Below are 11,800 nucleotides of genomic sequence, written 5' to 3' on the forward strand. Positions count from 1 at the left end.
TAGACGACTCGTAACCTTCCAAGTCAGATACGGTGGGTGGTCCGTGATCCGGAAGGGAAATGCAAATACGGTGAGGGACGTGGATGGATAAAAGGGAAAAGGGTCTACGGGACGACAGCCAAGATACTTCAAGTATGTCTTGCTTGCGCCCAGGGACGGAACCGGGAAAGGAGCGAACCAGACAAACAGACAGGCAGAGCCCACCCATGATTAGATTAAAGAGTAAAATTAGCATCTGTCAGTTTTCTCTGCCCTCGTTCTTGGTCTGTACTGTAGACTGTAGGTACGATGACCTGAGATTGAGCCGCAGTTTATCTGAGATTGAATTCGTTAGCGGCCATTGACCAGTGGAAGTGTCAAGTCGATTCTCGGCAGCGCTAGCGATTAAGGATAGGAGGCCTACTTGTAGGAGGCGAACCCGTGCCTGGCCCTGCCTAACCTACTGTAGCCACTGGATTTTCACGTTTTCGTCTCAGTGCTCGTACTGGAAAATAAAATTAGACGAGACGAGTTTTTTCCCAAACGCCATGAAACCGAAAAGACTGGGAGGGGGCCCCAAGGCCCCAAGTGCCCCCCCAGAAGACCCCACCAGCCGCCTAGAAATTCGACAATCCAAGGGGGGGGAAAAGTCAGAACGCGGCCTAGCGTACCTCTCAACGAAAAAATCCGACTCCATCCAGAATAGAAGTAAAGAAAAAAAAGCCCGCATTGTACTCCAGAAAGACCCTACCAGCGATCTGCGACCAGGTAAAGCGTTGAGGAGCATGGGGGGTGTTCAGGCGGGGTGGCAATAAGTGCGTGTGTTCGCGTGCGCGTATGGGTGTTTGGTGTATGGTATGTAGGTACGGATATGTGTTGTCCTCCTGCCTGCGTGCAAACCAACAACAGTGAATACTACATGCAACAGTGTTGAATGCATGTAGCCAGGTACAACTCCTGAGAGCAAGATAGTATGTACCTTGGGTTGACATCTCTCGGTCTCAGTCTCTGACATTGACTAGAAACCCTAGGGAATTATTGCCCTTATTCGTCATCAGCCACACACATGGATAGGTACATCTCCCGCTCATGACTTGACAAGCTGACCGGACGGGAGAATGGAAAAAGTCGGGGCGAGACTTGAGTCTTGTCAACGCAACGCCACCACATGGGGGCCGTAGTCGTAGTCGTGGTGGTGAGTCGCTCTCCTCGCTTTACTTGTACTTGTAGTCGCTCTCCATTGTCGATACGACGACTCGCTCGCACTGCCAGCCAGACCTGGTGGCATAACCTCTGGTCTCCCGAGCCCTCCCTGCCCTCTCGTACCCCGTAACCGGCGCCTACTTGCCTAGCAGAGTGTCCCTAACAGCCTAGAGTGCCAACCAGGGCCGAGTTGCTCCTTGATAGACAGGAGAAAGGGTGCCAGGGTGCCAGGGTGCCTCTGTGCTTTTTCCTGCCAATCAGCCATGTGGGCCGAGATCCAGTATTGCAGATGCATTGGAACCGTTGAAAGGGACCCTAGTTTCGTCGTTCCGCCTAACCTTACAAGACCCCTAGATCTAGAACCCATGTGCGTGGGTAAAGATCTGTTCACATGTGCCAGCCAGTCTGCCGGCCGGCCAGCAGAAAAAAAAAAAAAAAAAAATACAAATAGAAAAAATAAAAGGCCAGCTGCCGATAAAGAGAGAGGGCAAGAAGAGTATTTTTCTCCTCCTGCCCTAGAACAAAAGTGACCGTTCCCCCCTCGGTCGCTTCTGCCCTCGGCCTCCTTGTTCTTCCTTCCTCTCCCTCATTCTTGCTCGATCGCCTGAGTGTGTCCCGGGTGCCATTCATTTTCCTCTCTCACTCCCATTCTCGATACCCCCAAGAGACAGGAAAGTTGACCTCTGCGAGGCAACACTGTCCCCCCCATAATCGACACCATGGCTACCACAGCGACCACCACCATGTCCTCGACGTCGGCCACCACCACGACGGCCGGGGTCATCAGCCTGAACAAGAAGGCCGCCGTCGAGTCGAAGGAGCCGCAGTTCCCCGACGTCAACACCATCCGCAAGGCCATCCCGGCCTACTGCTTCCAGCCGACCGTCGCCCGCTCCATGTCCTACGTGGTCCGCGACCTGGCCCTCGCCGGCGCCCTCGTCTACGGCGCCCTGACCTTCATTCCCCAGCTGTCCAACCCGTGGGCCCGCGCCGCCGCCTGGGCCGCCTACACCTTCGCCCAGGGCCTCGTCGGCACCGGCCTCTGGATCCTGGCCCACGAGTGCGGCCACGGCGCCTTCTCCCTGCACCGCGGCGTCAACGACACCGTCGGCTGGGCCCTGCACTCCCTGCTCGGCGTCCCCTACTTCTCCTGGAAGTTCAGCCACGCCCGCCACCACCAGTTCACCGGCCACATGCACAAGGACATGGCCTTCGTGCCCGCCACCCGCGAGGACCACGAGCGCAAGCGGGCCACGCAGTGGTGGCACTCGGACCTGCTCGAGGACGCGCCCGCCTTCGTGCTGATCAAGCTGCTCGGCCACCAGCTCTTCGCCTGGCCCACGTACCTGCTGTTCAACGTCTCGTCCGGCCCCCGCAGCCTGCAGCCCAACAAGAACACGGCCTGGTACCGCGTCAGCCACTTCGACCCCTTCAGCGCCGTCTTCCGCCCCAACGAGGCCATCTTCATCCTGCTGTCCGACATTGGCCTGGGTCTCGTCGGTTTTGGTTTGTACCTCGCCGCGCAGCAGCTCGATGCCGCCACCGTCTTCCTGCTCTGGGGCATCCCGTGGTTCTGGGTCCACCACTGGCTGATCGCCATCACCTACCTGCACCACAACCACCCCGACGTCAAGCACTACGACGAGAACGGCTGGACGTTTGTCAAGGGCGCCCTGGCCACCGTCGACCGGGACTTTGGCTGGATCGACCGCCACCTCTTCCACGGCATCATCGGCACCCACGTCGTCCACCACCTGTTCGCGTAAGTTGTTGCCCCCCGAACCTTGTCCTAAAGCCCTGTCCCAAAGCTCTGGGCGATTGGAGATGTCGGTCTCTTTTCACATCACGTGGTCCTGTCCTTTCGGAGCATTCCATCCATTCCTGCCATATCCGCCCATTGCTTCATTCGGAAACAGCCGTACTAACCCCTCTTTGAATAGTCGCATCCCCTTCTACTACGCCGAAGACGCCACCGAGGCCATCAAGCCCATGCTCGGCGACCTGTACCACCAGGAGAAGGGCTCCTTCTACGGCGACCTGTGGACCACCTTCAACCACTGCAAGTTCGTCGAGAACGACCCGGTCATGCCCGGTGTCATGAAGTGGAACAAGCCCGGCACTGCCTAGAGGAAGAAGAAGAAGAGACCATCTTCATGGATTTTCCTGCTTTTATGCTTCTTGCCATTCCGCTCTGCTGTTAGAATCATGTTATAGATTTTTTAGAGTCTGCACCTTGGTGTTTCCGATGAAACCACCACTCAGCATGGTATCGGCGTCGCGAGGGTCTTTGGGAGAGAAGGAGAAAAAGAAGAAGAAGAAGAAGGAGAAAAAGACCACTCACTTCCTTCGTTGATTTTTGGGCACATCATAGAGATGATCATCATGGCATTGCGTTAGACTACCTACTTAGACAGACGAATGAACTAGACATGGGGATGATGAAATCCAATCCATCATCTCCTGCCAATGATAACCTCCAAAAAGTCCCAGCCAGAAGTCCTTCTGACCATGTTCCCGCCGACACGTGCTCTGGCTTCATCTCCCCCGCCAGGCAATTGGAGGTTCTCGCCAGCTACCCCGCACCCGCCATTCGACACCACACCTTGATCTTGCCCATCTCTTCTTCCGGCAACGCCACTGCTGCTGCTGCTGCTGGAAATAGCTCGAGAAATTGGCAGTTGCAAGCAACGAGAGCGGCGATGCGCGATGCTGGACCGTGTGCACTTTTGCTTCGTAACCGGGCATGCCTCCTCGCGCATGCCATGGCGCAATCCTCGTCACATCTACGTGCAGTGCTTCATTGGAAAGACCGTCGACCAGTCCCAAACACGGGAGATTGTAGATCAGACAGTTGACGGGATACTCTTCATGTTGCCTTGGGATGTTAGCCGGGACGCATCATGACTGCCTTGATCCGTAGCTATACATTCATTACCTGATTGACTATCAATTTATTAAGGAACTGTAGATGCCTCATATTCTTATACTGACTGGAATTGGACCGAATGATGGCGCTTAGGTACTTCCTTAAAACCTACATACCTTTGCCTAGATGATCGCAAACGCCGCCCAGCTCCTCCCGCCACAACACCCCGCGGCCACGCCAGGCGCGCCTCGTACCCCGGCCCCAAGACATCCGAGATGACCTGCAGGAAACGCGGCGCCGCGGGCCCGATCTGCCACAGGTCCCGGCTCAGATGGAGCAGCACGGCGTAGTGCGCCAGGATGACCAGGGCCGGCGGCGAGCGCTGCCGGACGAGCTCGCCGAACTGGGCGGGGCAGCGGACGGGCCAGGTGAAGGTCATCTGGTGCTGCTGCTGTTGCGATGAACACGAACTCGATGAAGGTGACACTGCCGATGCCGTGCCGGCAGACTCGTCGAGGCCGATCTGCAGGAGATCGATGGCTTCCAAACATGTCTTACGTTGCTGCTCTTCTTTTGCATCTTCTTCTTCTTCTTCGTCGTCGTCGTCGTCGTCGTCGTCGTCGTCTTGCCTCACTGCTTCTTCTGCTGTCGTCTTCGTCTTCTTTTGCCTAAACGCCTCTTCCTCGACCCAACGCGACAGATCCCGCAGCTCCGTGCCCCGGACCGACGACCTGGGCGTGTGGATGCGCCCCGCCAGTGCGATCAGCGGCCAGAGGTCCGACTCCATCAGGTGCGACCACGAGCTCGAGGCGACGGCACGCAGGCCGTGGTGCACCTGGAGGTAGCGGCCGTAGCGGTCCAGCGCGGCCTCGGAGTCGTCGAAATTCTCCTGCGGCCCCTGGTGCAGATCTTCCAGCGTGTCGGCGAGCAGATGACGTCCCAACGTGGATGAGAAGAGCACCGCGGCCGCGCAGTTGGTCTCGTCGATATCAATGTCACTTCCGTTGCCTACTCCTCGGCGGTTGAAGAGGTGGAGCGCCTGCGTTTGTAAGTGAGATGCCTGGGCCCGGTAGAAGGCGGCTCGGCCAGGCCGGGCGAAGGCGAGGTGCCGGGATGAGATGGCGAGGATCTCGTGGAGGAGCCAGGGAAAGTCCAGCGCCGTCTGGACCACCATCTTGGTCGCCGCGCGGTCGAGGTCCGGGTCGATCTCCGGGTTCGACACGGCGAATGTGTAGTGGGCCATGAGTTCCATATGGCTCAGATTCACCGCCCCATATGCGTCCGGAGCCGGCTGCTGCTGGGTGCCATGGTTTCGTTGCGGTAAATCACCGGGCGGTCCTTCTTCTGCTTCTCGCACAAGTGGCGGTGCTCTCGGATGTGGTTGAGGGGCAGCGGCGGCAGAAGCAGAGCTATGCCGGCTGTCACTGCGTCGGTCCCCGAAGTCGCAACGACGACTCGTAATGGTACAGTTGGCGCACTGCGGCCGTCCCTCATCACACTATATGGCAAGAGAGAAGAGTGTAAGAACCGGTACAAATAAACTCATGCGATGGCATAACTCGAGGAACCGAGACAGGTAAGTTGCTTAGGTGCCCTACCTTGATGTGCCGCCTCTTGCATTCTTGGCAGCCATGACGGGACTTTCGGTGGCCGCGTCGCTTCATTGACTGCTCAATGTGAATCACGAACCCAAACAAGGATCCCTTCTTGGTTGGCGTAAGATTGATTCAATTCTGATATACGAGGAAGTACAGGATGGAAAGTCTAGCAATACGCGTATTCGATAACAGTTAGGCAGCCAGCAGCACCTAACCGGAACCTAGCTTGCACGCGCGTACCCCCTTCAGCTCAATGTTACTCTCCGACCGCAGAGACACACGGCAAACATGCAAAACCCATACGCAGATCCAGTAGATTCTGAGCTGGGACACCAGTCATTGGATAAGTGCGTGCTACATGCACGCTGCTAGCCTGAGCGACAAGAACGGCGCTTTGGGGGCTTAAGCTACATGTAGTGAGTGCCTGGAGGCTAGAAACAAGACAGTGGGGCAAGGGGGCTATTCGATACGCGTATAGCTCTATCCGCGGAGAGAATACGCGGATATCCTGTCCGTGGATTTGGATGAAGCAGAGGTTTTCCCATCTGGGCATCGTGTATAGCTCCTTGTTTCCAAATCATAGAACGGTTATATAAGTCCGGCAGCCGTGTTTCCAAAATGCATTCTCCCAAAGCTTCCAAGAACATTCCCCGACTAACTCTGGTGCTGATTCCTCCAACACGGCCACGCCTACACGACCATCGGAAGGAGCAAATTGACCACGCATGCCCATAATCAGCATGGCGCCACCCGGCAAGTTCGTTTTCTATGCCTACCAGCCTTCCATGGCCGGTGCAGTCATATTGGCTGTCATCTTCGGCCTCTCGTCTCTATGGCATATCAAGCAGATGTGCCAAAGTCGAACGTGGTATTTCATCCCTTTCACGATCGGCTGCCTGTGTAAGTTTTTTCCAGACCAAGCCATTCATTCTCAGGAAGTCTTCAGGATTCAGATTACTGACAACCACGACTATGTAGTTGAAACTCTTGGCTACATGGGCCGTGCCATGTCGTCTTCCGAGTCCTTTCCTGACTTCACCAAGGGCCCGTACATCATCCAGTCCGTCCTGCTCCTCCTGGGCCCGACCCTCTTCGCCGCGTCCATCTACATGATCCTGGACCGGCTCGTACGCCTGCTGGACGCCGACGCGTACTCCCTGATCCCGCCTCGCTGGTTGACCAAGGTCTTCGTCCTGGGGGATGTGCTTTCCTTCTTCGCCCAAGGCGGTGGTGAGTAGTAGTGACCCTAGTCTTCACTGGGAGATCAAGTAATTATGATTATGAAAAGAAGCTGACTCACTCACTAGGAGGCGGCATGTTGACGACGGCCAGGACGCAGGACGACGTCAAGCGCGGCGAGAACATGATCCTCGGCGGCCTGGGTATCCAGATCCTCTTCTTCGGCGGCTTCTGCCTCGTGACCGCCCTCTTCCACCTGTGCATCCGCCGCGAGCCGACTAGCAAGTCCTACGCGGTCACAGCGCCTTGGACACTCCTGGTGTATGTCTTGTATGCCGCGAGCCTGCTCATCATGGTCCGGTCGCTGTACCGCGTCGCCGAGTACGCCCAGGGGCAGGGGGGCGCCCTGCAGGGCCACGAGTACTGGCTGTACATACTGGACTCGGTGCCCATGCTCGTCGTGTCAGGGCTTTTCAATTGGATGCATCCGAGTTGTGTGGTTGGCGGATGCCGAGTGGTTGGTGGTACAGCTGCTCATCTCCTGGAGCAAGGTACGGGGCACGTACCTGTGCATACACTGGCGAAAGAGTGATTCATGTCCAAATCGGCACATGTATATATATGCACACTTATTATCTTGTTAGAGTTATTCATTTCTTGGACGCCACTTCGTCCGTTGACTTGGTGTCAGTGAATGGCCCATGATCATCATTGGCCCAGTGCCGCCGTCATGCTGTTCTGTTCTGACCCGAACAAGTAGTATTAAATAATTCGAAACATTAATTATTACTTCATCTCATATATCCCTCGTGCCTATCTAGCTAAAGCTTGCCTATCCTCATCTTCATGCCCAGCCTCAACAGGTGAAGAGACGAGGGCCCTCTCGTCCACCACGGCGTGGCCGTAGCTCTGCTCTCGATACCGCCTCCACCCTGCTGCTGCGCCGTCGCGTTCTTCCAGTGCTGCAACGCCTGCGACAGCAACGTGCTATTACCAAAGGTATCCCCCACCAAATCCACCAGCGAGCCGCCGTTACCACTGGTCGCTGTACCGTTGCCCGCCGCTTGTTGGCTGTTGGTGAGGCTGTCGATGACGTCGCCGAGCAGCGTGAAGACGCCGATCTTGGAGGTGACGCGCTTCTTGTTGAGGATGGCCTCGACGAAGGGGATGTGCTTGCCGTTGACCACGGTCGCGTTGCCCGTCGCGTCGATCTGGATCATGCCCTGGTTCAGGGCCTCGCCCTGGCTCGCGAGCACGGCGCCCAGATTGGCCGCGACCTGGTCCAGGAAGAGCCGGCCGTCGAACTCGCGCGTGTTGTTGCCGGGCGGGATCATGACGTCGTAGATGGTGATCAGGCCGATGCGCACGTCGCCCGCCATGAGATTGAGCGAGACGTTGCCGAGCCCCAGGGTCAGGCTGCCCCAGTTGGGCAGGTTCAGGGTGCCCCGGACGTTACGGCCGTCGTCGAGGGGCGGGAGAATGAGAGAGAGGTCTTCGATGCCGAACCCGCTCAGCTGGTTGAGCGAGTTGACCTCGACCGTCTTCTCGAGGTGGACTTTCGAGTGCAGCGCGCCCAGGTGCACCGTCGAGTCCCCGCGCACCGACAGTTCCGTCTGGGGCTTGTCCCAGACCGAGTCGAACCAGGTGATGAGCTCCTTCTCGTCAGTGATGGCGACGGTGCGGTTCGTGACGACGATGGCGGTCTCGCCGTCGAGCTTCTGCTCGGGCAGGGTCAGGTTCAGGAAGGGCGAGAACTCGGGCGTCTCCTTGTTGTACAGGAACATGGTCAAGGGGTCGATCCGCGCGGCCAGCGGCGTCTTGAGCGACGTTTCGAGCGAGATCATCATCTGCGTCGGCGACAGGCACAGGAAGGCGCCGTCCTTGATGGGCAGGCCCTGGTCGTCGACGATGCGCTGCACGATGGCGGGCAGGATCACCAGGAATCTGGGATTTCCGTGCGTCAGCGATACCCTTTTGGCCTGGTCTCCTGCGCTTTCACTTACAAGATTGGCAAGAATATCGCGAGGAAGATGATGGTTCCTGCGACGTACCACCACTTAAATCTCCCGCAATGGCGCTTGAACTTCTGCTTCCTAGTGACGACGGCAGCAGGCGGCGCCTTATCCTGGACGTGATCGTCTGTCGACGAGTCGTCTCGCCCAGGACCGTCTAGGAACGACGTGCCAGCCTGTTGCTGCCGCAGCTGCTCCTGCTCTCCATTGGCACCAGCAGTCGCTGCTCCCCTTGCGCCATGGACCGAAGGCGGCGCGCTCGGCCCACTGTGGACATCTTCTTTGAAAGCAGAGGTCATGATGGAGATGACGATGATGGCTCACTCTAAGGGTATCCTTCTCACACTGACATCAAGCGCAATCACACTCGACGGCGAAGTGGGAGTGGGAGAGTGATGGGAACCCCTTCACGAGATGCCCGGCGACGACGACGAGAAGTGCGGTATCACATACAACACACAAGACGGTGAACCGCACTTACACACTCAGCAATAAGCGGAGGCAGTGCGGAGAGAGAGAGAGAGAGAGAGAGCGGGGGATAGGAGTGTGATGAAGGCAGCCGCGGCTGGATCGTATCCAGCATCAAGGCAAGCTCTGAGGGGCACACACACACACACACACTATCCCTCTATGACTCTGGGAAGCAGATACAGACCGGGCCGCCGACAGAGATCAGCGCCAGCTAGAGATGTGCGGGAGAGCTGAGAACATGTGAATGTCCGGATTCACCATGCCTTTTACCATTCTCTTCCCTCGCGTGACTTGCAAGCATCTCTTTGGGAGATCTTCTCTCGTAGCGCTCGCAACGATGGTCTCGATGCGGTAAGGAGCTCGGCTCGAATTGTGCTCTTTTACTTACACACACTCTCTCGCCCCTGTGTTGCCCGTTTCCCCGCATCCCGTAGAGCACTTTTTTTTTTTCGCTGTCTGCCAGACTGCAACCCTAATAAGGCAAGTATACACCACTTCTCTTCCCTCTTCCGCATGCATGTGACCATATTCTGCATTCTACACATGTGGGCTATTCCCTACTTCGTAAGGGAGGGAGCGAATCTCGAGTGTGGGTGAGCGAGAATGGGCTGCGAGCCTGCAGGCCTGCATACGGATCCCGGTCTAGAGGATGCACATCATCATCAATACTCGGACCGGAAGTGTTAGGCTGGCAGAGAAGCTCCGAGCAGAGCCTGTTTCTCATTAGTCCACCTGGTTCCTGGCAGCTAGCCACGCAGTTCATCAGCCCACCTGCTGACTGATGGCATTAGTAGCACTGGGCAGCGTTGCTGTTGTTGGCAGCGTTGGTGAAGAAAGAGTTGGCGGGGCCGCGGTAGCCGTTCGATTCGTCGGAGTAATAGCGATGAAGTAAGCCCGCCCGTCCCAATGCAGCCAATGCAGGATCCTTACCATCAGCACTATCGATTTCCGGGCGATCGCTACCTCTGCTCTGTGGTGAAGGTGATGTCACAACCCCCCCCGTTTGGGCCTGTTTAGTTGTAGATTGAGCGCCTTTTCTTCTAGCTCCCATCACTTCTTTCCCGATCAGGCAGCTGGTTATTTGAGAGGTTGGAGATGTGAGCAGCATCCATTGAAGTGAGCGTCGGCGGGCTGAGGAACCGTTCACATCCCTCATCGCACCCTTGACCCTGTCAATAAAACGGCTTTCTTTTAGGGGCGGGGCTGCCGCTACGGTTGTTTCCCGTCGCCCCATTCGCCAAGATGCGGGGGTGGATGTTGCGAGAAAGGCTTCTTTACATGTAATTGATCGATTCATCTCTCGCGTGTGTGTGGCTATATCTCATCTGTCGTTTCTTACTAGCAGAATAGTAAGACTGCTCTACTCACAGATACCGAAGTCCCCCATTAAGACCTTCTTTTGGCTGGGGGGTTTACTTGACTTTGCTCACTCGTTTTCCTTGATGCATTCGTCCCTCTGCAACATAAGGACCGATAGGTGGATGCCCACTTCCTGTCCCCTTGCATGCCAATGACGTGTTTTCCCGACGGCCGTCCGTCGTGCCATCGCGCCCTGTTTGTGGGGTCTCGGTACGGCCGGTTACAACATTAATAAACATACAGGCAGAAAGAAGGTCGGACACAATAACCCAAGCAGCCAAGTTCATTCCGGCGGTGACTGGGGTGGCCTCAAGAAGAGGGGAAGTGAGGAGGAACTTCGTGATAGCCTTGCATGTGTTACCCAGGAATCCCGCATGCTGCTAACTAGCCCAGCGACCAGCCCCAAGGCCAGTTTTCCAGTAGCTGGTCAGTGTAGCATCCAGCAGCGAAAAGCATACACACATATGGTCCAAAGCACCGGCGTGCTCTGTCCTACCCACCACGTCCGAGCATCGAAGCCAGGGTCCGCGGGCTCTGATTGGATTCCCGGTTCGGGCGTCTGTTCGCTTTGGGAAAGGTGACTGGAAACAATCTGGGGTAAGAAGCTCGAGTAGCTCGAGTAGCTCCGGCGCAAGGGTGGGAACGAGCGCGCCGATCAGGCATATCGCATTCATCGACAAATACTGTTGCCCCATGTGACATTCGGAAAACCATTCTGCTAGGTATGGGTATGCCAGCCAGCCCAGCGCATCCCCATCCCACCCATCAGAGAGCCATCCGGCCGAGACATACGAGGGCGAGGAAGAAAAGAACGCACGCAAGGGAACCTGGTGCTATGCAGCCAGTACAGCCCTCGGCAAGTATGCGATGCGCTGTAGAGCATGCAGAGCTTGGTAGGGTAGGGTAGGGTAGGGATGGGGACACGAACAGGGGAGATCGCGTGCGTTCAGCGTCACTGAAGTGAGGTCCGAGGCATCTCCGCATCAAGCTGCCAGTCGCCGACTTGAGGCAAGTCATGTAAGTGTGCCTGGGAGGGCAAAACTCGCGACGGAGTGTGTCAGTGAGATCGAGAGGTAGGGCGGGGAGAGAGAGATTCATCTTCCCAGATTGAGATCCATACCGGAAACAATATT

The 11,800-nt window shown here is 56.7% G+C and overlaps 4 protein-coding genes across 4 annotated transcripts; 2 read left to right on the forward strand and 2 right to left on the reverse strand.

The window, feature by feature from the left end:
* Nucleotides 1-1,925: 1,925 nt before the first annotated feature.
* PG986_014067 (uncharacterized protein) lies at nucleotides 1,926-3,309 on the forward strand (the record flags this gene model as incomplete). Its single annotated transcript, XM_066850289.1, has 2 exons — nucleotides 1,926-2,944; nucleotides 3,123-3,309. 2 exons carry the CDS (start codon nucleotides 1,926-1,928, stop codon nucleotides 3,307-3,309), a joined length of 1,206 nt encoding a protein of 401 aa, XP_066692527.1.
* A 42-nt stretch (nucleotides 3,310-3,351) lies between these two features.
* On the reverse strand, nucleotides 3,352-6,448 carry PG986_014068 (uncharacterized protein; the record flags this gene model as incomplete). Its single annotated transcript, XM_066850290.1, has 3 exons — nucleotides 3,352-3,376; nucleotides 4,303-5,457; nucleotides 6,423-6,448. The coding sequence occupies 3 exons, from the start codon at nucleotides 6,446-6,448 to the stop codon at nucleotides 3,352-3,354; spliced, it is 1,206 nt and encodes a 401-aa protein (XP_066692528.1).
* PG986_014069 (RTA1 like protein) lies at nucleotides 6,387-7,417 on the forward strand (the record flags this gene model as incomplete). The annotated part of the gene is made up of 3 exons (XM_066850291.1): nucleotides 6,387-6,546; nucleotides 6,625-6,876; nucleotides 6,954-7,417. 3 exons carry the CDS (start codon nucleotides 6,387-6,389, stop codon nucleotides 7,415-7,417), a joined length of 876 nt encoding a protein of 291 aa, XP_066692529.1.
* Nucleotides 7,418-7,646: 229 nt separating this feature from the next.
* PG986_014070 (uncharacterized protein) lies at nucleotides 7,647-9,136 on the reverse strand (the record flags this gene model as incomplete). The annotated part of the gene is made up of 2 exons (XM_066850292.1): nucleotides 7,647-8,769; nucleotides 8,829-9,136. The coding sequence occupies 2 exons, from the start codon at nucleotides 9,134-9,136 to the stop codon at nucleotides 7,647-7,649; spliced, it is 1,431 nt and encodes a 476-aa protein (XP_066692530.1).
* Nucleotides 9,137-11,800: the final 2,664 nt, after the last annotated feature.

Source organism: Apiospora aurea (assembly GCF_038362705.1).
Source record: "Apiospora aurea strain CBS 24483 chromosome Unknown utg000010l_segment0_segment0, whole genome shotgun sequence".
Lineage (NCBI taxonomy): Eukaryota > Fungi > Ascomycota > Sordariomycetes > Amphisphaeriales > Apiosporaceae > Apiospora > Apiospora aurea.